Source organism: Ruditapes philippinarum, unplaced genomic scaffold, assembly GCF_026571515.1.
Source record: "Ruditapes philippinarum isolate M1 unplaced genomic scaffold, ASM2657151v2 ctg2037_1_1_1_1, whole genome shotgun sequence".
Taxonomy (NCBI): domain Eukaryota; kingdom Metazoa; phylum Mollusca; class Bivalvia; order Venerida; family Veneridae; genus Ruditapes; species Ruditapes philippinarum.
In genome coordinates this window covers 113,373-136,670 of record NW_026860868.1, presented here as the reverse complement: position 1 = coordinate 136,670, position 23,298 = coordinate 113,373, and the positions used below count along the sequence as shown (strand labels likewise).

General features: G+C 32.3%; 2 protein-coding genes and 1 long non-coding RNA gene across 3 annotated transcripts; 2 read left to right on the top strand and 1 right to left on the bottom strand.

The window, feature by feature from the left end:
* Positions 1–1,272: 1,272 nt before the first annotated feature.
* LOC132713650 (uncharacterized) lies at positions 1,273–1,979 on the top strand. The gene is made up of 2 exons (XR_009623474.1): positions 1,273–1,522; positions 1,816–1,979. It is a non-coding gene; the product is annotated as an uncharacterized LOC132713650 (long non-coding RNA).
* A 12,070-nt stretch (positions 1,980–14,049) lies between these two features.
* Positions 14,050–16,139, top strand: LOC132713649 (uncharacterized). The gene is made up of 4 exons (XM_060696298.1): positions 14,050–14,145; positions 14,797–14,841; positions 15,507–15,654; positions 15,986–16,139. Exons 1-4 carry the CDS (start codon positions 14,091–14,093, stop codon positions 16,083–16,085), a joined length of 348 nt encoding a protein of 115 aa, XP_060552281.1. The 5' UTR covers positions 14,050–14,090; the 3' UTR covers positions 16,086–16,139.
* A 3,224-nt stretch (positions 16,140–19,363) lies between these two features.
* Positions 19,364–22,700, bottom strand: LOC132713648 (uncharacterized). Its single transcript, XM_060696297.1, has 2 exons — positions 22,663–22,700; positions 19,364–20,803 (listed from the first exon to the last, which is right to left on the bottom strand). Exon 2 carries the CDS (start codon positions 20,801–20,803, stop codon positions 19,469–19,471), a length of 1,335 nt encoding a protein of 444 aa, XP_060552280.1. The 5' UTR covers positions 22,663–22,700; the 3' UTR covers positions 19,364–19,468.
* Positions 22,701–23,298: the final 598 nt, after the last annotated feature.

Here is a 23,298-nt window from a genome sequence, read left to right as displayed (position 1 = left end):
AAAAAAGATTTTAAAATTATTGGTTTACACCGGATAACTCTTTTCTCCTGTTCTGATTGTTTAGTCGAGTCGTTCATAATAATAATATATATTTGTTTATGTTACCATGACAACAGTACAATATGAAGCTCCTCCTCGTCTGTCTGCTGCTCCCAGCTGTCTTTGCCGCTCCTTCAGGTAAGAAAATAGATAGTCATACATAAAACAACATTTCGAAAACCGATTTTTTTCATATATTTGTACAAAATTTGATATGAAGGAAAAGCTTTAAAAAATAATCCTCTCTCAAACCACTATGTATTTTTTCATAATTGCAAAGCCTAGTGATTAGATAGTTGGTGTATAGCAATAAATAGTATACATCGACAAAGTCTATCATGGCTCTGGAGTCTAAGATGGCCTCGGCCTGAGGGTCTATTCTACATTTAGACATATATATGAAACCCCCTTTCATTGGCCAAAATTAGAATACTGTATTTAAGTTGTTCGAAAGGTTCCTGTCCATTACTGGATTATAGACTCTTAAATATAACGAAAAAAATCAGCAATCTTTAATATATTTTCAAAGCATAGATCTTATACATTTGGATTGTAGCATCTTTTTTAATATCACTGTGTCAAAATTTGCTTGGAAGGGGGGGGGGGTGGGGGTGGTAAGTCGACTTTATATAGTATTAGATAGGAAATCTTTAAAGATTTCATTTGTAAAACTTCAAAGACTAGAGTTTAGATATTTGGCATGTAGAACTATGAACCACTTCTTTGAAATATCCTCTTGAAACACAATGCTAAGAGCATTGTTGTTGTGTTTTAAAATATCGTCCAGTTACACATTTCCTTTTTATATTCGGTCAAATGAATTATTTAGATATGGAAAACTTTTTATTCCATATGTATTTTTTCTTCCGTTTAATATTTAAATAAAAGTACCAGATGTTTATCTATTTAAAGATGACATGAAGGTCTTATTCGCATTTAAAAAATTGCAAACCCTTCATTTCATAATTTCATAAAGGTTTTTGTGTAACTATACTTGTAGACCAATATGGATTTTCTTTCTGTCTGTTGACGATCTAGTCTCAATATTTCGACTGCAAGACAGACCGATTTAATAATCTGATTTTTTTCATAGATGTCTTTCTTTAACAGAAGGGCAATAGCAAAATATGCATAAATATAATTATATACAAATACTCAAACAGTTTCCCCATGGTGATTGTAACTTTAAAGCATCGGTGTATTTGTTATAGGTTCTTCCTCCTCCAATAAAGTTGGAAAGTCGCTATATCACCTCTGTTGCGTTGGTGCGACATAAAACCCAACAAAAAAGTATATCTTTAACTTTGTTAACATAAAAAGTAACTTTTACTTCAGTTGATCTTGAATCCTTGAAATGTGATGTACAAATCATGCTTGACGCCGTTGGTGACGATCCAACAGAAGTAGCATGCGAAGGTGAATGTCATAATCTATTAGCAGAAGGCAATGTTATGAACTTCGGATGTCCACTAGTGTGCCATGCGTAAGTCTTCCATATAATGTTTTACATCTTTGTTTGTGCTAAAAAATAAAGTAAGTTTTATACGGTAAAAACTAATTGGGGTTTTCTTTATTTCAACACAAATTTAAGTTGTTGTTACTTTCAATGTGCCGATATTTGCACTATCAGCTAATTGATTTAAATATAAAAAAATCAAAGTAACGTGATTAACTTTGATGTCGCGAAGATAAAGTGTACATATATTCCAAACAATTTTCTTTCTCTTGTTCAGTGTGTAACAATAGAAAATTCTAAATATACATGTATAATTTCAGATTCCAGAACCTTGCCCACTATTTTCACGAGACACCTAAACCCGGACAGCAACACGCACACTGTGGCGGACTTTCACTTTCAACTACCAAGGCTGCATAAATCAAACGATACAAATCAATGATATAAATTCTAAAATAATAAATAATAAATTCAAGAGATCAAATTAGGCTTTTTTCATTTGAAGGAATACAATTTATGTATTTAATATAACAATACAGAAATTGAGTTACCAGCAATATAGAGCATGGCCAAACTGCGCAGATGAGCATGATAGCCCTCTCTCTTTAATTATTGGTCTTTTTTTCAACAAGCCATGGGCAAAACAAAAGTGTTTAGCAATCAAGCCATTTATCTTTACAAGGAAACATTCAAAATAAAATAATAGTTTGTCTAAACAGAAAGTGGTGCCAGACTCTTGCTCAAAGTGCCTTTATAAAACTTGGCCCTAAATCGGTTTATATGGCTCAAATGTCATTTTAGTTGTAGAAATTTGTCAGTCATAAAATCAGCAATATGTCAACACGGTATCTATGCCCATGCCTAAATGAAATATTACTCTGATTGCAATTGGAGAATCAATATGAAATATAGCAAAGGTTGGCTGAAAACGAATGAAACACAAAAATATGAAAGTGATGTACAATTGCTTGTACCTCCATGACCTTTATCCCGGTTATCCCAAACTCTGGTCCATGCCAAACACCAGAAATATTTGTGAGTTAGTGAAAATTCTATGACTAAAAAAGAAGCAATTTATTCTAAGTTTGGTGACCTATCCAGAGTAAATTGTAAAAGGCCATGCAACTTAATATGTAAATTAGGATAAAACGTTCTCTAACAAAATATTTCATCGCTGGTTCATAGTATGTTTAAAATAAAATACAAGTCTAATAATGCTAAAAATGATGTGAGTTTGATCATTTCATAATATGTCCTTTACACGACATGAAAATATTTAAACCTGAAAGGTTTGCCTTAATAAGAACAGATGCGATACAAATTGAAAGTTTTGACTATAAATTTAGTAAAGAGGAAATACGGAAGACAATATCATGTCTAAATAGGCATAAAAATCGTGAAGTTGATAAAAAATACACGTGACTATGGCATCACTTTTTTGTACTTTATCTTGTAAAACTTTGCAATGATATACGCCAATAGTGAATTTCCTGAGTAATAGGGTTAAGGTGTTATCAATCCTATATTTAAGAAGGGAGAACGTCATGTACTTTCAAACTACTGAGGTAATACTCTCCTTAATGTTGTTTCAACGATATTTTCGAAATTTTTAAGAGATCACATTAGTTAATGATATCAATAAAATAAGATTTGAGTGTTGAAAATTGAGTACTGCTCAAGCCGGTACTAGGGGTCGTGAGGGATGTTAAATTTAGTCATTATCCCTCATATACAGACTAAATCGAACCGAGTCTGCAATTTTCATGTACCTTTGTTGTGATAAATGCTTCCGAGGGATCACTTTGTATCCAGATTTTAATGGATCAAAGTTTGGGTCGAGAGATAGACTTAGTAATGTTGATTGCTTATTTATATTGCAATTTTATATTCAGAATGCGTTTCCTAAAAATTCTAAACATTACTGCACATTTATTGGTTATGAACGCAACGGGTTTTTGATACAGTTATAAACGAGATATAGTGGGTGAACTTAACAGAATCTCGTATAAGCTGTAAAATTGTAAAAATGGTGAAAAGCTATTGATCAAAATGTTATTTTTTGAATAATAGATACGGCTCCTTTAATTGTCGATTTCCGAAATGCTTGTATAGGTGTTTTACAAGAGGAATCATTCTCTCCACTATTGTTCATTTAATTTGTAAATGATATTTCAAATTTAGATGATTTGTTATTGGTAAAGGTTATTTGACTTTACTATCTGCGCATTGCTATTGTTGACAGATGACATAACTCTGTTTACCACAATCCCAACTTGATAACATTCATAGTTTTCATTGAAAAATGAACACAGATCCCGTTGAAATAATTAACAATTTTCCTGTTCGTGAAGATGCTTCTTTACTCGTAATATAAATATAAGTCTGTGAACGAGTTTACTATAATCTGTGAACAAGTTAGGAGATTCACACCTATGACTGAATGCAGACACTAAATATGTGGAATTGTTGGTGGCCGCGCCGAAGCGCGGCGCCTCTTATGGAATGAAATCAGATTTTGCGAAATGTCGCGATATGTACAATGAATAGCAAACTGGAGAATTTCGCAATGCAAATATTTTCAAATGAAATAACCTTTTCCGTCAATAAATCGCACTCTTCGGGGTATTTTTATTCATCATTTTGTAGTACACAGTGGGTTATTATGGTATGTTATTGTTGTACATGTATCCGAAAAGTGTAAATAGAATGATGAGTTGATGACCTAAATATTCCGAAAATCTATTTATAGAGGGATGTGCTCCTATCGGTAATGAATAGTACCACACGTTTATTGTCCGGTCTCTCCCGGTTTTGGAGTAGATGTTTGATATCGTTACAGAACAGAACAAATATTTTACAGATAAGCTTTTTTTCAAAATGATTGTTTGTCACTTAGTTTGGTTACAATAATTAATAAATACAGATCAATTCTCAAATTTATTGATTATTATCAACATAAACATACAATTCGAAAAAAACCCAACAATATCATGTTTTATCTTTCTGAGATAAAAACAATAAATATCTACAATAATTGATTGAGAAAAAAGGTACATTTTTATGGTATTAATATGACACTATCAACTTTGAAAGATTTTATTTAATTTGTTATTCAAAGGTACCGAGGAATTATTCAAAGGTTACAAATTAGATTTTATGAATTATTCAATTTATTGATAATTTAAAAATACAAATGTACATGTATATGGTTTCAGAATAAACAATATTATATATTGAAAGATTAACCATAATTTACTGACTTTTTCCAGTTAAGTTTTGACTTATAATCGTCGGTCAATATGACAATTGAATTTTTAAAATAGTAGTAAACGTAAAAACTCAGTATTAGAATAGCACATAAAACACAAAAAAGAAAAGAAAACAATATTCATAAAATCTGTAATTTTTTTATTAAAATAGATATTACAATTATTGTATAATAAATATAGGTGTGAAACAGTATGACGGACGTGTATTTATCTGCAGAAAACTAAATGTGATATTTTTTGGATATTTGATCTGCTTTTGAGTGTTTAAAATTGTTTTCAAGGATACAGTAGAAAGATAACACTATGAGTTTGCACGAGTTGCAAAATACAAGTACCCCAAATAGACAAAATGTGACTTTTGCCGTGCCAACGTCTAACAGATATTTCCCGCTGCAGTGGGTGGGGTGTGAGCAGACACCAATAAACATAGGAGGGGGACAGAAACATGCATTGGACAGTACAGGTAGCTCATATATGACTTCAAATAGTGAATCTTTTTTTATTTCATTAAATACTGATGAGAAATTAGTCATGATGTTCAGAAAATTGGAAAAATTAGATGCAAATGATAAAACTTTTATGTCAATGGCTGAAAAAATTGATAACACTATACGAAAAGTAGATACCCTGGAGCATGTTATTAGCGTGAGAGATGGTCACATGAAACAGTTAGCCTACCACAGTATAGACACTGAAGCGCGCTCGAGGCGCAATAATCTTATATTTTACGGCTTAGCTGATGTAAGGGCCGAGAATACATACGAACTACTTTTGCAGTTTTGCAGCGACCATCTAGATTTTGACCTAGGGGATTATTTTGTCCAGCGTGTGCACCGTTTAGGCTCTCTTCGTCGCGCCAGTGGTCTTACGCAAACTCCCAGACGTCCAATCATTGTCGCTTTTCGAGATTTTGGCGACACAGAGTTCATCCTTCAGCAAGCTAGAAAACTGAAGCATACACGATATAGTATTGATAGGGACTATCCGAAGGAAATTGCTAGCGCAAGAAAACGACTTTGGGGCCGTTATCGCAATGAAAGAGATTCGCATGGTTCAGAGGTAAAACTCGCGTATCCAGCGAAACTCATTGTAAAGGGACGAGTTATAGCAGACGAGTTCCCCGACTGGCATGAAATCTTGAACCAAGACAGGTGTAAAATGTTTATGGGTCAAAATAGTTCGCATAGTAAGCATAACCAAAGTGTCTACTCTGTTTCAACGGAAGCCGATAACTCAGTTAGCAACCCTCAATTTTCACAATCGCCGGCGCATCCTAATGATAGTCGAAATCAAACATATCGCATACCACCACGAATTCAGTCCCTTCCTACGTATAGCCAAGTAACAGCGGGAACTGCCTCTAGCTCGCCAAATATACCCCATTTTAGCATTGTATCGTCTGCTTTAACAGTAGACGACAGACGGCACGTGGAGCGTGACAACCTAGTGAACGGTAGTGGCACGGACGGTCATGATTTTTCACCTAATTCCGTATTAATCGAAAATCACGAGAAAATCACCGGACAATAGGACAATAGGGAGAGACATCCTATTAAATGTGCACTTTTAAATGTACAGTGTCTCGTTTCCAAAAATGTAAATAAACTAGAAACACCCGAATTGCGGACTTTATTCGATGGTTACAGTGTGATTTTCTTGACGGAAACTTGGTCGAGTGAATGTACTAACATGAAGGTTGACGGTTTTGAGTTATTTAGTCTACATCGGTCGGAGAAAAATAGCTATAGTAAAAGAAACTCTGGCGGCGTGGCTGTATACGTAAAACTTGACTTGATTGATTTTGTGTCTTTATACAGCACAGATAGCGATGATATTTTATGGCTGAAAATTGACGGTTCAGTATTTGATTTACATAATGATATATTTTTGTGTCTTTGTTATGTAGTACCGAAAGGAAGCTCAAGAGAAGCTTTCATTTTGTCAAATATATATGATAGAGTTTTAAATGAAATGGTAAAAATTAGTAGTATCACAAATGATAATTGTTCTTTTATAGTTCTAGGGGATTTAAATAGCCGAGTTGGTCAGTTGCATGATTATGTCAATGATGATGAATTAGATATACATATTAGCTCCTTTCTACCTGATAATTATGTACCAGATCATGTTTTACCAAGAATGTCTCAAGATTTTGGGACAAACCAGAATGGAACATTGCTTTTAGACTTTTGTAAGCAATCTGGCCTCAGAATACTAAACGGTCGTATAGGAAAAGATGCAAATATAGGGAAATACACATTTATTGGTCCGCTCGGAAATAGTCTAGTTGATTATGTATTAGCAAGTGGAAATATTTTTAAATTGTGTAATTCCTTTGAAGTGCTAGATCCTAATATATTATCAGACCATTGTGTAGTAACATTTAGCCTTACTGCAAAATTGCAAGATATAGATTTGTTAGATGAAAATGTTTGTAGCAATATAGAATATACGTATAAATGGAATACAGATAAGTTACATGATTATAAACGAAATCTGTCTGAGGATTTAGTGTTACAACAAATAAATAATCTTACATCTGAATTAAACGCTGTGGTAAATAGCAATGATGTTGACGAAAACATATCTTGTTTTTTAACTATAATTGACAGAGTTTGCTCCCCACTATTTAAGCATGTACCGAAAAACCCAGTAAATACTCCTGTTATAGATATGAAGCAAAAATGGTTTGACGATGAATGTGCGTCAAAACGAGACTTTTTCTATAAATGCTTAAATGTGTATCGAAATTGTAAAAGTGATAGTAATAAAGTAAATATGTGCAGAGCAAGGTCGCAGTATAAACACATGTTAAGGGAAAAGCGTTATAGATATACAGATATAGACAATTTAATACAAATAAATTGATTAAAGCCAGGGTTGAAAATGCAAAGCAGTATTGGAAAATGTTGAAAGGGTTATCTGGTAATACCGTTAATTCAATGTCACCTTCAACTGAACATTTCGCCAGATATTTTAAAACCATTAATAACCCGGAAAATACTTTTTACCAGGCAGATGAAGATATGTTATTTTTTAACGATAGATATTTAAATGGGGAACTTCAAGTAATGTTTTCTGAATTAGACGCAGAGATAAGTAACTTAGAAATTGTAAAAGCAGTTAAACAGCTTAAGAACAGTGCTAGTGGAGGACCCGATCTATTACTCAATGAATTTTTTAAGCATGGTATAGACATATTACTACCGTATTTATTCCAATTATTTAATAAATGTTTAAATATGGGTTATTTTCCAAGTGCATGGAGCGACGGTTTTATTATGCCAATTTTTAAAAGTGGTGGCTTAAGGGAGCCAAGTAATTATAGAGGTATTACCCTATTAAGTGTGTTAGGTAAACTGTTCACTAGAATTTTGAATAACAGGTTGAATGCATGGGCCGAAAATTATAATGTTTATATAGAGGCGCAGGCCGGTTTTCGAAAAAATATGAGTACAGTAGATAATATTTTTGTTTTAAGCAGCCTTATATCTTATACGTTAAACAATAAAGAAAAACTTTTTTGTGCATTTGTTGATTTTCAAAAGGCCTTTGATTTTGTGGTAAGAGATATTTTGTGGTACAAACTTATTAAATTAGGAATAAGAGGGAACATTTTAAATGTGATTAAGTCAATGTATGAGTGTGTAAAAATCACAAGTTAAAGTTTTTTAACTCTTTAAGTGAAGTTTTTGAGTGTCATTTAGGGGTCCGTCAAGGTGAATGTCTATCACCTTTCCTATTTAGCATGTTTTTAAACGATATAGAAGATATATTTATAAATAAAGGTATAGAAGGCATTGATATTGGTACAATGAAACTATGTTTACTATTGTATGCGGATGACATTGTATTATTTTCTCATTCTGCAGATGGCTTACAGAATTCATTAAATGTGTTACAAGAATATTGTACTAAATGGAAGCTTACTGTCAATACTAAGAAAACAAAAATTATGATTTTTAGAAAAGCTGGACGTCTTCCTGAAAATTTAGTATTCACTTATAATGATGAAAAATATAGAAATTGTTAGCAAGTTTAAATATCTGGGTGTTATATTTACGACAGGAGGTGTTCTAATGAAATGGACAAAATGTTAGCAGGCCAAGCTTTGAAAGCAACTTTTCAACTTGATAAATATTTGTATAAGTTTACACCAATCACACCTAAACATATGTTAAATTTGTATGATAAATTAGTCACGCCTGTAATGAATTATTGTTCTGAAGTATGGGGATTTCACAAAGCTACTCATATAGAAAGAGCGCATCTTAGTTTTTGCAAAAGATTATTAGGTGTTTAAAATAAGTTGTCAAAAATGCATTTGTTTATGGTGAAACCGGAAGAGTCTCTTATATTACTCATAGATATTTACATATAATACGGTACTGGTTAAAGTTATGTCAAAGTGATGATGTTAAATATGCAAAAGAAAATGTACAATGTTTTAAAAAGTGATCTTGAATCCCATCCTAATTCATATAGGTTGGGTATACAATGTAAAAAGGTTATTATCTAGATTAGGATTTTATGATGTTTGGTTAAACCAAGGAGTTGGTGATGTCAATATATTTTTGAATATTTTAAAGACACGATTGTACGATATATACCAACAGGACTGGAATGCAAGTTTACAGGAATCATCAAGAGCATTATTTTACAGAACAATTTCTAGTTTTAATTTTCAGAATTACTTAAATGTTTTAAATGTAGAAAAATATAGAAAGGCAATGTCTAGATAGAGAATGTCATCCCATAGGTTAGAAATTGAAACAGGTAGATGGAGAAAACCTATAAGCACACCAATTGAACAAAGAAAGTGTAAATTTTGCAATGTACTAGAGGGTGAATTTCATTTTGTTTTCTATAAATAGATGCTTTGTCTCTCCCTAAATGTATGTTAGTATAGAAATGAAATGTAAAAATAAATCTGTCATTGATATATGATTACCTACATGTATATCCAGTACAATATTGTTAACACCTATATAATTACATATTGTTTTCAACATTGAATGTTATATTGCTGCATGTACATGGGCCATAAATGGCTTACTACTTAATAAAAGATATATATATTGAAAGATTAACCATAATTTACTGACTTTTTCCAGTTAAGTTTTGACTTATAATCGTCGGTCAATATGACAATTGAATTTTTAAAATAGTAGTAAACGTAAAAACTCAGTATTAGAATAGCACATAAAACACAAGAAAGAAAAGAAAACAATATTCATAAAATCTGTAATTTTTTTATTAAAATAGATATTACAATTATTGTATAATAAACAATTATGCTCAACATGATCAACATGGTAATATATTCCGAATATAGGACGGAATTTGTAAACGATATTTCGCGAGACATAGAAATGCTTTGTCAAAACTTAAATGAATCCAAGCAAAATAACCAGGATCCAGATGAAATTGTTAATATTTTTACAGCATATTTATCTGAAAGAGGTAATGCGTATTTTGAAACTTGTTGTAATTAAGGCAACTGTTAACGCATGTTTCAGCGATAATAAAACGAATAAATGGTTCGATGAAAGCTGTAAACAAAAGTATACTGTATATAAAAATGCTGTAATAGAATTTAATGCTAACAAATCTGTAGAAAATAGAGAATTATCATATTTAAAAAAGAAGGATTATAAATATCATTGTAGAAAAGTAAAACGGAACTTTGACAGAAAACAAGCTGCAAAAAATGAATGAATTGAGAAACAAAAAGCCAAAAGATTTTTGGAGGATGTTTCGTCAAAGTAAATCAACCGTGTCTGATGAAAAAAATTGATTTAGATGATTTCTATAATCATTTTAAGAATTTAGCATCTGAATTTTCTGTTGCGGAAGATGACGAAATTGAAGATTTTTTACATATTTTTGATGAAAATGCAAATTTTAACTCTACTTTTGAGGAGCTTGATGTACCTTTTACGACTGATGAAAAAAGAAAAGCTATCAAAAAACTAGGAACAAATAAAGCTAGCTCTTTTGACCACATTATGTACGAGTATATTAAAGAAGGTATAGATATTTTAGACAAACCTTTAGAAATATTGTTCAATCATATTTTAGATACGGGTTGTTTTCCCAAATCATGGTCACAGGGAGTTGTTATACCTGTTTTTAAAAAAGGCGATTCTAGTGAACCTACTAATTATAGAGGTATAACACTAATCAGCTGTTTTGCAAAATTATTTACTGTTGTTATTAATGAGCGTTTAAAAAAGTGGGCTGATATTAATGATATACTCACTGATGCACAATTTGGTTTTAAATGTAACTATAGCACAGTAGACGCTATATTTCTCCTTCATGCTTTTATAGAACGACAATTAAAACAAATTATATTGCTGTTTTGTTGATCTTATGAAATGCTTTGATTCTATTTACAGAAATGCCTTATGGGTAAAATTGATAAAATATGGTGTAAATGGACGCTTATTTTGTGTAATAAGGTCTCTGTATGAAGATGTTAAATTATGTGTACGTCAAATGGATTCCTTGTCAGATTTTTTCAAATGTGATGTTGGATTATTGCAAGGGGAGATAATTTCTCCGATACTTTTCTCATTATTCGTAAATGATATTGAGTTGTTTTTACAAAAAGATGATAGTTCTTGTTTGACATTAGATCAACTTTTTATATACCTACTACTTTTTGCCGACGATGCAGTCATTTTCTCAGAGACGGCGCATGGGCTTCAAACTTCATTACATAATTTAAAAGACTATTGTAATAAATGGCAATTAAAAGTAAATGTTAATAAAACGAAGGTTCTTGTATTTAAAAAAGGTGGAATGACCAATGTAAATGAACATATTTATTACGACGGGGATGTATTGGAATTGTTTCAAGTTTTAATTACTTAGGTATTGTGTTATCTAGTGGTGGATCTTTTAAGACAGCAACAAAAACATTAGCTGATAAAGCTCTTAAAGCTATGGGCTCATTATTTAGTATTACAAAATGCATTGAAGTTCTTGTAAATATTATGTTAAATTTATTCGATTCATATGTTGCATCTATATTGAATTATTCTTGTGAAGTATGGGGGTTTGAAAAAGCAGAAAATATTGAACGAATACATAGAAAATTCATGAAATGGATACTCAATGTTACAATGTCTACTGCTAATTCTGCATTATATGGTGAATTGGGTAGATATCCATTATATGTAGTTAGACAAGTTAGAATTGTTAAATATTTCCTAAAGTTGTATGTTGAAAAGGAATATAACTGTTTTTTATCAAGCACAATGAACGCTTTAAGATATGAAGCTGAAAATTGTAACTGGGCATGTCAAGTCCGAGATTTACTACAAAACACTGGTTTTCATGAAGTATGGATGTATCCTTCTTCGGTAAATATTAATATGTTTGTTCCTTTTTTTTCGTACTAGAATTATTAACATGTATATAAATAATTGGAGACAAGATATTTGTTCAAAGTCATCTTTGTTTTTATTTAAAGAATTAAAGCCACATTTTGAAATGTCCGAATATATAAATAAAATGAAATGTCGTAGTTTAAGAAATGTTTTAGCTAAAATACGTTTATCTTCACATGACCTACATATTGAAACTGGTAGACATAGAAATATAGATAGAAACGATAGAAAATGTACACTGTGCCAATGTAATGATATTGAAGACGAATACCATTTTATTTTAATATGTCCAATGTATGCTTTACTTAGAAATCAGTATATTCCTAGGTATTATCATAGACACCCGAGTATGCTCAAACTCACACAATTGTTGAATTCTACAAATGTAAAGGTCTTAAACAAATTGGCTCTGTTTTGCAGAAATGCTTTTAAATTAAGAACAAATGAATTAAATTCTTTGTAATGATCTGATGAAATATGTAAAGTTGTTTGCATGATTATAATATGATATTTACATTATTACTATGTGCATGTAAAATTTGTTGTATGTAACGATGAACAGTAAATGTTCAAGTTAGATTCAAAAAAATTTTCTGTTCTGTTCTGTTCTATAACCAGTGTCATATTTTTACTAAGTGTGAACAGATACCTTAAGAGGGGGTCTTCATATTATAAGGGATAATTACACAAGCTTGTGTGGTGTTGATCATGCGTTACACATATGGATTATAAATGATTAAATACATGTGTATCCGGTGCTATTAATAACCACGATCATAAAGAAATAACAAGTAATATTCCTATCTCTAGCATGCCAATCAAAGTTAATAATGAACAAAGTCTTTCGTCCGTTCATTCATAAGTGATATACAATTCTGGTAAAACCAATTCACCATTGAAAAGTTTATAAGAATATCTTGTCATCATATATTTACTAGTTCATCTTCACCTGCTGCATTTCTTGCTTGGACGCCCTTTGATGCTTTGCATCAATGCTTTTCTTGTACAGTAAATGTAATATAATTTGCAGCTGAAACAGACGCATTCACTTCACCTCAATGTGACAACATGTTTTTATCGCGTCGAAATCATTAATTTTAAGTGTGGAAAACTGAGTATTACTACTCGGTGCTGGGAAGGATGGGGTTAAGAGATGCTACGCTTTCCTTCTTACACAATCTTAATAAAACCAAGTCTGCAATTTTCACTTTTCATTTTCTTTCATCTCCTAATTTCATATTAAGTTTAAGATTTAGATCACTGCATGGCGTCAATAAGGTATCATTATCTGACGTCGTGAATGGTGATCTAATTTGTTAGCTATCTTATGTCAAGGGTTTTTAAGGTTATCACTAATGCTAGGCTAATAATTGCTATAAAAGTCAAGTTTCTCATCGTGATTATTCAGTTGTACTTGACGACCAGGTAAGACATAAATTCTCTTTAAATAAAATAAGTGTAGGTTAAAAAGACAGTAAGCAGTTTTCAATTTTGTAACTGCTGCTTAATTCACAATTTTATTTAAGTCAATTATATACGGTATACAGAATAACAAAGAAATTGGGTTCTCGTTGATCGTTGCCATCTAGAATATGTTGGCGCGTTTGTGTGTTCCTTCTAGCATACGGTTAGTGTGTGATTCTACACATTGTAGATACATTGTTCGCCTGAAAAAAAATCTACAGAGCTGAATTTGACCTTTACACTTTGACTTGATTAAAATCGATCTTAAATGGAACAGAAAATACATTTACAATCTGAATCATTAAGAAACTTTTCGTTTGGGTCGGCATAATTATATTTTTCATTTTTAATTGACTGTTGGATAGAAACACTTTCTGACCTTTCACCATGTCTGTTCAATCTATATACTTATATACGTGTGCATTGTAAAACTTTTATTTTATATTACCATGGCAACAGAACAATATGAAGCTCCTCCTCGTTTGCCTGCTCCTCCCAGCTGCTCTTGCCGCTCCTTCAGGTGAGACAAATTAATCATAGATATTAGCCGTGTCACGACAAAACCAACATAATGGGTTTGCGACCAGCATAGATCCAGACCAGCCTGCGCATCCGCGCAGTCTGATCAGGATCCATGCTGTTCGCTATCAGTTTCTGTACTTGTTATAGAGTTTGTAAGCGAACAGCATGGATCCTGATCAGACTGCGCGGATGCACAGGCTGGTCTGGATTCATGCTGGTCGCAAACGCTTTATGTTTGTTTTGTCGTGACACGGCTCATTATTATAATGATTCCAAACGAACTCTTGAATTATTATTTGGATGATATTTAACTTATTATAATAACATTTTATGATTTTATCACCTAAAACGTCACGCTTGATTCTGTAGGTATATGATTAGTGTAGTTAGTTGATTTACATGGTCTGACTGCACGGAAATACACATTTACAAATGTATCGTTATTCTTAATGCATCATAACTAAATATACATACCAAAAATTGGATCAAAAGTTTAATATGAAGGTTTGACACCTACCCCTTTCATGGAAGTTGAATAGTCTTGATGATAATAAATAAATTAGCCTCCGAGAGTAAAGTATGTTAGATTAGAGCAGCTGAAACAAGGTAAATGACATGAATTGACATGATAGATATGTTATTGTTTCAGATACCAAAAGGCTACTTTTCGGCAATTTCCAGATTCAAAACCCGTGTAAGTTACCTTGTTTGTATAAATTAGTATTCCTAATTAAACATTAGGACGCTCAATATCTTCATTTGTCCATTCTTTTGATCTGGACATAGAGATTTATCATTTTAGAAACATATTATATGGTATTCTTACTGAATAACAAAAAGTAAACTAAAGACCAAAATCAGATGGTAAGGACGAGCCGGATGACTTTGGTCAGCACTGGTCGCCTGGGTAGAATCATTTGGGGGTTTAGTGTTAAAGTTTAAGAAAATTAAAATCCGTGTAATAGCCTTTATATTTCAAAATGATTGTTCGTTATCTAGAATGAAATACGTTTAAACTGTATTCTTTGAGTGCAAAAAGCTCTTGAAATGCATTATATATGTAATTTACTTTAGCTACGAGAAATAAGAACAAAACAGAACAGATTTTTTATTTTGGATTTGTATATAGTACATCATCACTACAGTATAAAACACAAATTGTAAAAATCTCACGTTTCTATTTAACAAATAACATATAATTAGATTAAGATATATGTTGGTTATAAGCTATATTTGGACTCAGAGTTGTATCTTTATATTGTCGGTATTTGCTTACTTTGTGTTTTCATTTTGTTTGTTTGCTTTTGTGTTTTGTTTTGTATTTTCTTTCTTGTTAAATAACTATGCCATTTTCTTTAGTTGATGTTGAAATGCTAAAATGTGACGTGCAAATTATGCTTGATACACTTGGCACTGATCCAACAGAACAAGCATGCGAGAGCGAGTGTCACAAACTGTTAGCAGAAGGCAATGTGATGCACTTTGGATGTCCCCTCGTTTGTCATGGGTATGTCGTCTGTATCACTTTAACACATACTCTAGTATATTTTTATCTTTGAAATTTGAATTAGAACAGCATGTTATGTATCTATTTTTAGATATTTTTTTTTGGAAAATTTCCTCCTTTTATAAACTTAATAGAATTATGTTCAATCGGTTTCTTTACATACATCTTAATAATACAATTTCATATTTGGTTATTTCTAAACAAATTAACCTGCACTAAGCAAGTTTAAAAAGATTATGAATGTAAATGAATCAGATACGTGTAAATATAAATTTCAACCGATGGCCTCCAAGACTATATAGCAATGAGCAGTCGTTATATAACATTTCAGATTCCAGAATCTAGCTCTATATTTCCACGAGACACCTAAACCCGGGGAGCAGCATGCACACTGTGGAGGACTTTCACTTTCAACCACAGTTTCTTCGTAAAGCAAAAAATACAGATTATTTGATTCAATAATCAATAGATTGTTTTTCCCATTACGTTGTTTGTTGTCATGTAATGCAATTTGTATATCTGATGACGACCGTATATGTTTCGTCTTCTTTATAATTCGGATTTCCCTAGAAAGCTATTATAAACTGGTTTTTACATAGGCATTAAAAGAAGTATCAAAATACCGTTATACGTGGAAGTTAAACAAAAATTGTTGATTCCTGTTGGAAAAAATGTTTGAAGTAATTTTTAACAAATGACTTGAAAAAATAGTCAATTTTAAAAGGCGAGATTGTTTTGCCAGTTTACCTGTTGGCTATTTAGAAAACGCCATGTTTGTTCTTGAAATCGTGAAAATCTCCTACTTAGTATTGGTTTTCCCAGGGTTAAAATAAGAAACCACATTGCTTTCAAGTGTGAATAGTCGCCGGAAATAATTTCGTATACGGTCACGGTCAAATCTACAAGCGGAGCGTTATATTGAGCTGAATTTAATCAGATTGTCATGTGATGTCCACAGGGAAATCTGTCCTTATTTTATTAAATCTACATATATAATATAAACAAGGGATACAAGTCGTGGCCTCGCATTACCAGCACGCGTTCGTAAAATGCATTCACACGTGTAAACTGTATAAAATATCCTCTATTCAACCAAAGTTATTGTAGAAATTTTTCATTAAAACCTGCAACATTGAAGGAAATAACTAACTTTTCAATATTTACATTGGCTGTCAAATTGTCGTCCATTATGCCATTCGGAACTGCCTCGGCTATTATCTATAATAACCTCGGAAACAATACGGATTGAAAGTAGTTCTACCACCTGATTTCAGATGTAAACATGTTAAACCGATGTATAAATTTGACATCCAAAAGAAAAGTAAAGTCTGTCTCGATACACTTATGAATGCAAATATGTCTGACAACAATTTGTAATTTAGATATGCCAACTGATGTACAATTTTAAACAAATCCGACTAAATGTCAACAGGTTGGTTTTTTGTACTTTCGATTTCTACAACTATAATAATAAATATAGAAATAATGTATTGTTTTCTTTTGTAGTTTTGAATTCACTTATTTTAGGTGGACTTTTACAACAAATATTTGAAATAAACTTTTCAACAACTTCCAGCATTAAATTACTATTTGTTTACATGATTCATACAAATCAAGTCAGTTAATTATTAGACTACCGCGAGCGTTAAAATTTAATATTATAATTTGCTAAATGCTTTCTGGTATAAAAATGTTCTACATGTAGTCAACACCAGAAACTCATATTGGCCCCTCTAGAAAAAAAACAGTTTTGGCATTTTGAACATTAAAATCATCTAAATGATATAAGTTCTGCAACGTGACCTTACTGTAAAACAAAGTCAGAACGTGTTATTTTTACATTATAAGTAACATGAATATTAACAGAGAACGCTACTCTTGTCGCAGCCTTCCCTCACGGTCACCTCTCATTAACAACCAGCTCCTTACAGAAGCCAGTTTCAATTCCCTCGGTAGTTTTCATTATGTAATTTAACTGTTAGCAACGGTCAACTCTCAACTCCGGCCAACAGCCACTTATTTTTCCTCACAAAGGAAAATAATACCTCTCACACGGCCAGCAAACCTTTTGACTGGCTCGTACTGCTCAGTATCGGTGGCTCGTACTGCTCAGTATCGGATTTTCCTGATGTTATTTATAATTAAACCAATACAATGTAAAACGAAATATGAATGAATAGAGTAAACGTTGTAAGACAATATGTTTGCGTTTGCTTTAGACAGTTATGAATTTGTTTGTTTGTTTTTTGGGTTTTACGTCACATCGACACAGTATAGATTATATCGCGACGTTCCAGCTTTACTGGTGAAAGGAAGACCTCAGGTGCCCTTCCGTGCATTATTTTAGGCACGACCGGGTACCTTAGTGGAACCACCGACGTTCCGTAAGCTAGCTGGATAGCTTCCTAACATGAAAGAATCTAAAGTTCCTGTCGAGATTCGAACCCACAGAGGTGAGGAGCAAGTGGTTTGAAGTCAACGACCTTGACCACTCGGCCACGAACGCCCCTCAGCCTATATGAATATAAAAGTCATGAGGGTTTTTATGATCAACTATGTTTGTCTGACAACATCTACAGTTTTTTAAGTAATGAATGCCTATAAACATATGTAAACCACTTAAAACGTTTCATATTACAAATTTGTTATGTCTCTACAAAACAAAGGTTTCATCCGTGAGGCAAAAGTTGGGACTTTACGGATGCTTGCTGTTGTAGCGAGGTTGTGTTGCATTTACGAAAACGATCATTTATTATCATGCATATGAAAAACCTTTTTTTAAAATTTATAAATTAAAATCAATTTAGTACACAAAAGTTAACTTTTGAACCAGTTCATCCTTTTATCTGTTATTACAATGCTTGTAAACAACCAACATATTTTGTACTAAGCAAAGTAGAAATTCTCAGTTATAAAGCGTTTTTACGGTTGGATATGGAACACATATCCACATATGGTTCACATGTGATGTGATTTTTTTTTGCCATGCATTGTGGCATTATTATTGAAAAATATGTTTGAAAATCCAAAATAAATTTAAGAATACCCATTGATAAACAACTATAGATTAGACCAAACTATTTTTAACATTCTTTGAATTCATATTATTATGTCCGAGATCATTATCCACAGTTTCACAGAATGGAGTCTAGCAGAATAGACTCTTATCAAAATCTGTGAATAGTAGACAACTTCTGGTGCTTGCACAAATTTAATTATACTTTAATATTGAAAATCAACTGTCACTATTTTTATCATATACGGTAACACAATTAGATTAAGACCGGATGATACATGTACGATTATAAGTTACTTAAAATGTTTTCTATCTTGTATCATGTAATATCTACTGTAAAAGCGGTGACCTAGTGGTTCAATTGTTTGCTTCTTAACTCAAGTATTGTGCGTTTCAGCATCAATGTTTCCTCGTTTGATTCAAATACTTGTTAGTTTTAGGGAGCACAATGATTTAAATATGCTACAGGTTTTCTTTATATTCAAGGTTTAAAAAACCATGTTTAAACTTATATCTACTGGAGTAATTCACAATTAAGGACTGCTATAGTAAGTGGGTAGTAAACTATGAATATGTAAATAAAAATAAACCATTTATCAGTGTGCATTATTTTATAAATTGTATAACACAAATAATTTCATTTCATCAATGATGTGCATTGTTTTTCATCGTTGAAACTAATGGATGAATTAAACATGTAATAATAGTAATATTATATGGTCTGTTTGTTTACAAATAGAATACAAATAGAATAATAATAAATTAATATATAAACACTTCATTAAATTGTAGCACGATTTAAATAATATCTCGATGTTTGCTTGGAATAAATCTTTCAGAATACGGCGGCGTTGAAATCCAATTCGTAGCTATCCATTTAGTTCCTTTAATAACCTCACATCCCCCATGATAGCTGCGCTTTTCTACGGATGATATATATCCCCTACTGTCTAAAGGGTGATTATACCATATAATCGCCTTTCCTTTTTCAGGCTTTATTACAGCTGATGCAGAATGGCAGTTTGAAGTGAGATTCCGCCAATCGGTGTTCCCTTTCTTTACCATATCTCCGTACGAGAGATCGGCGAATGGAAATGCCGTCTCTCCACCCTCTTCAACGTCGCTAAGGTAATACAAAACAGTCACATATCTGCATAATCTACAACACTCTGTAAATGTAGTCTTCGTTCCATTTGAATCAAAACATTCTTTCTGGAAACAGCAGGGAATACCTCTACTAGCTTCATTCGAGTCTTGGTGAGCATGATAGTGTCCCCCTGGTTTGTACATTCCAATGGCTAGATTTTCACTCCATTGAACAATTCTCTTGGGCAACCTGAGCAACTTTGCCACCCTGTCATGTAATCTGCTTAGAAATTCTTCCCCAACATCTGCTTGCTTTAGATAAGATGAAAAACTTTCTCGAAATGTTCCGAAATGTCTCCCAGTTTCTGTTTCGTCTTTAGATCCAAACATAGAACTCTTATTTAACCCCTTCTCTCTGGATTTTTCAATTATATAATCACAGTCCTTGTCAGAAAGAAAGTTTGGTATTTCAAATACAGGAGGACGTGTTGCTTTCGTGATTAGTTTTGTTTGCACACCCTCGTCTATTTCTACAGTTTGGACATCGCCAACATTCCCGGGATCTATTCTGTAAACCGGTGGATATTCATACTCGCCTTTGCCTTTTTTGATGTCTGTTCCCTCTTCAGAAAGTTTTATCTCCTTTAATGCATCATTTAACGTTGCCATATGAAGTTCATCACCCGCAAAGAATTCTTCTGCCATTTCTCTAGCTGCAACCATCATTTCATCAAGGTTTTCCGTCTTAAATCTATTTTCCTCTGACTTCTTGCGCTGAGTTGGTTCTGGTAATTTGGATTGCACTAATTTGTCCTTTAAAATGTCAAAAGCGTCGACTATTGTATAATAAATACCTGAAAACCACGACTGCTGGTGTCGAATATCTTCCATTTTAATGAAGGTCAGTTCTTGTTCGGAATTTTGATCACGTGAATAGCACGTGCCTGTATCTTCAGAATCATCCATATCACAATCTACAGATTGACACGAGCTAAGAACACATGCAAATGTAAAGAAAAAAAGTATGAACCTTTTATTTCCAAACATCTGAAATGGAATAAATTAAAAATGTGAATGTCTCTTCGTCAAAATTATCAAAGTTAATGTATGAATAGTATATGTATTTATGTTCATCTTTATACAATCGAAGCAATTTAGGATATACATGTATATTCCTTAAAGTTAATAAAACTTTATAATACTGCACGTTTGTAACGTCGCTTTTCATTGGATAATCGTGACGTTTATATAGTTTTATATACACGGCTGTTGTCGATTCATAAAGAAATCTTACTTTTTTCTCTAAAAAATGTTTCTTGCTGTACTATAAATTCGTTATAAAAATTGCTGACAGGTTAAATGACCGTATATAAACGGCTGTTTGCAATATAAACCTCACCTAGCGGCTCGGGTTATATTTACAAATAGCCGTTTATATAGGGCCATATAACCTGTCAACAAACTTTAGAATATATTATAGCATAAAATCGGCTATTTTTCCCTCTTTTGCCCATGTTATAACGGGGCCAAAACCATGCGTTAACATAGTCACGCGCTCTTGTTATAGCCCGGTTTTACCTATGCGCAATACATGCAGGGCCCAGAAAACAAACAAAAATGACGATTTGGCCTGTTTGCCAGAGTCATGCGCTCTTGTTATATTGGAATTATTAATTCGAGGGCCTCAGTCGCATATTCGAGTAATTATGCCGGCAATACGGCGTAAAGACATCGCCGCTTATCTTGGTTGTCGCCCTTTCTTAGAAACGGACAGTTGTCAATGTAAACAAATAGAATCTGTCATTCAGTTTAATCCCCCGATTAAATTACAAAAATGGAAAGCACAAAATGAATATAAGGAAACGTTGTTTTATTGACGTTTTTATTGATAAATGTTCATTATGTTTCTTTGAGAGAATAATGTTTTATGCCTGATTTTTTTTAAACTTGCGTGCTTAAAACACCGATTCTGAAATTAAATTGAATCTGATGTCACTGATCTTTTTCCTACCGCCAATCTGTAACTATTCTAGGAACTTCTGAGGCGCCTGTTTTGTCTTTGGTAGAGTAATGTTATGTTTTTCTTAAGTTAATATATCTCCAAAGTTAAACTTTGTTAAATCAATTAAAATTCGAAATTTCGTTCGGTTCTCAAGTTGTTGGCCCCGGAAAAAATAAAACGCATACGTAAAACATGTAGAGTTGGATAAATACCGTTCAAGCACAAGGATTTAATGTTTGTGTTTTATATATAATATACATCATGAATCTGTTTTAAATTTTTATGCTATAATAGCGTCAACGCGCGCACGTTTATTTCGTGTTATAAAGTCTGCAGAGTCCCTCGGAACTGTTGGAGCCCTCGCCCTACCGGGCTCGGGCACCAACCGTTCCTCGGGACTCTGCAGACGTTATAACACGGAAAAACGTGCGTTAACCCTATAATATAAACGTCACGATTATCCATTAAAAAGCGACTTTACAAACGTGCGAATTATAAAGAGCAAAAATCTTTATAACCAATAGTCTACACTTATGATGCATGTTGCAACTATATTGACGGTTCCTTAACTATTGAAAATAAATGAAATAATTAATTGATGGATTATTCAAATTAAAATAGTGAAATTTTTACACGCATTGATATATTGACCTTTGATAATAGAAATAATATTTTTTAAGATTCCAAAAGCACCCATTAGATATCTGCTAAAAAGACGTACGTGCGGACATTTAAATTGATAAAAACATATAGAAAATCATACAACAATAAAACTTAGAATGACCTACTAGTTAATTACATATTTTATGAAATTGCTGCGTAATACTTCATTAAATGGTATCAAAACTGTTGTGTTTTTTTAAGTTAAAAAAATAATTGTTTAAAATAAAAAAACTTAAATTACCTTTATCAATCCATTTATTGTGAACTTCAGAAGCCTTATACGTTTTGTGTCAAATATGTAAGAAGGAAGTAAGTTTAAATTCAAATTTAAATGACCATTCCTGTCCATCAATTTCCCCCGAGGGTCAGAATATTCAATTTAGATACTTGCTATAGTCACGCTGTTTTTATTTGACAGATACATCTTTAATAAGTAATGTTATAGTCCGATATATGTTGTTTTATCTTTCTGGAAAAAGACTGAATGTCGAAATCTAAAGAATTAACATAATATATTTCATCAGCATAATAAAATATATAAAACAAGACTCGTCGACAGATACTGAATTCATGAATATTTGTATTTTTAATGCTTTTTAATAATAATTATAATTGAAACTTAGTTTTTGAGGTTTCTAATCATAGCCAATTTCAATTATAACGGGGGTGTAGCAATTTATGTATGAAACTCCTACTATTTTTCATTCTATTTATACATAAGTATGGTTTAATTCTTTCCATTAAAGCCAAAATAGTGATTGTATTTTTACATAAAAAAGACATTTTCGACTGAAACAATTTTCTTTGGCGTAGTTTTATAAGCCTTCAGTTATAGGTCACGTGAACTGTGTGCGCGTAGCCAATTAAATCACTGTTT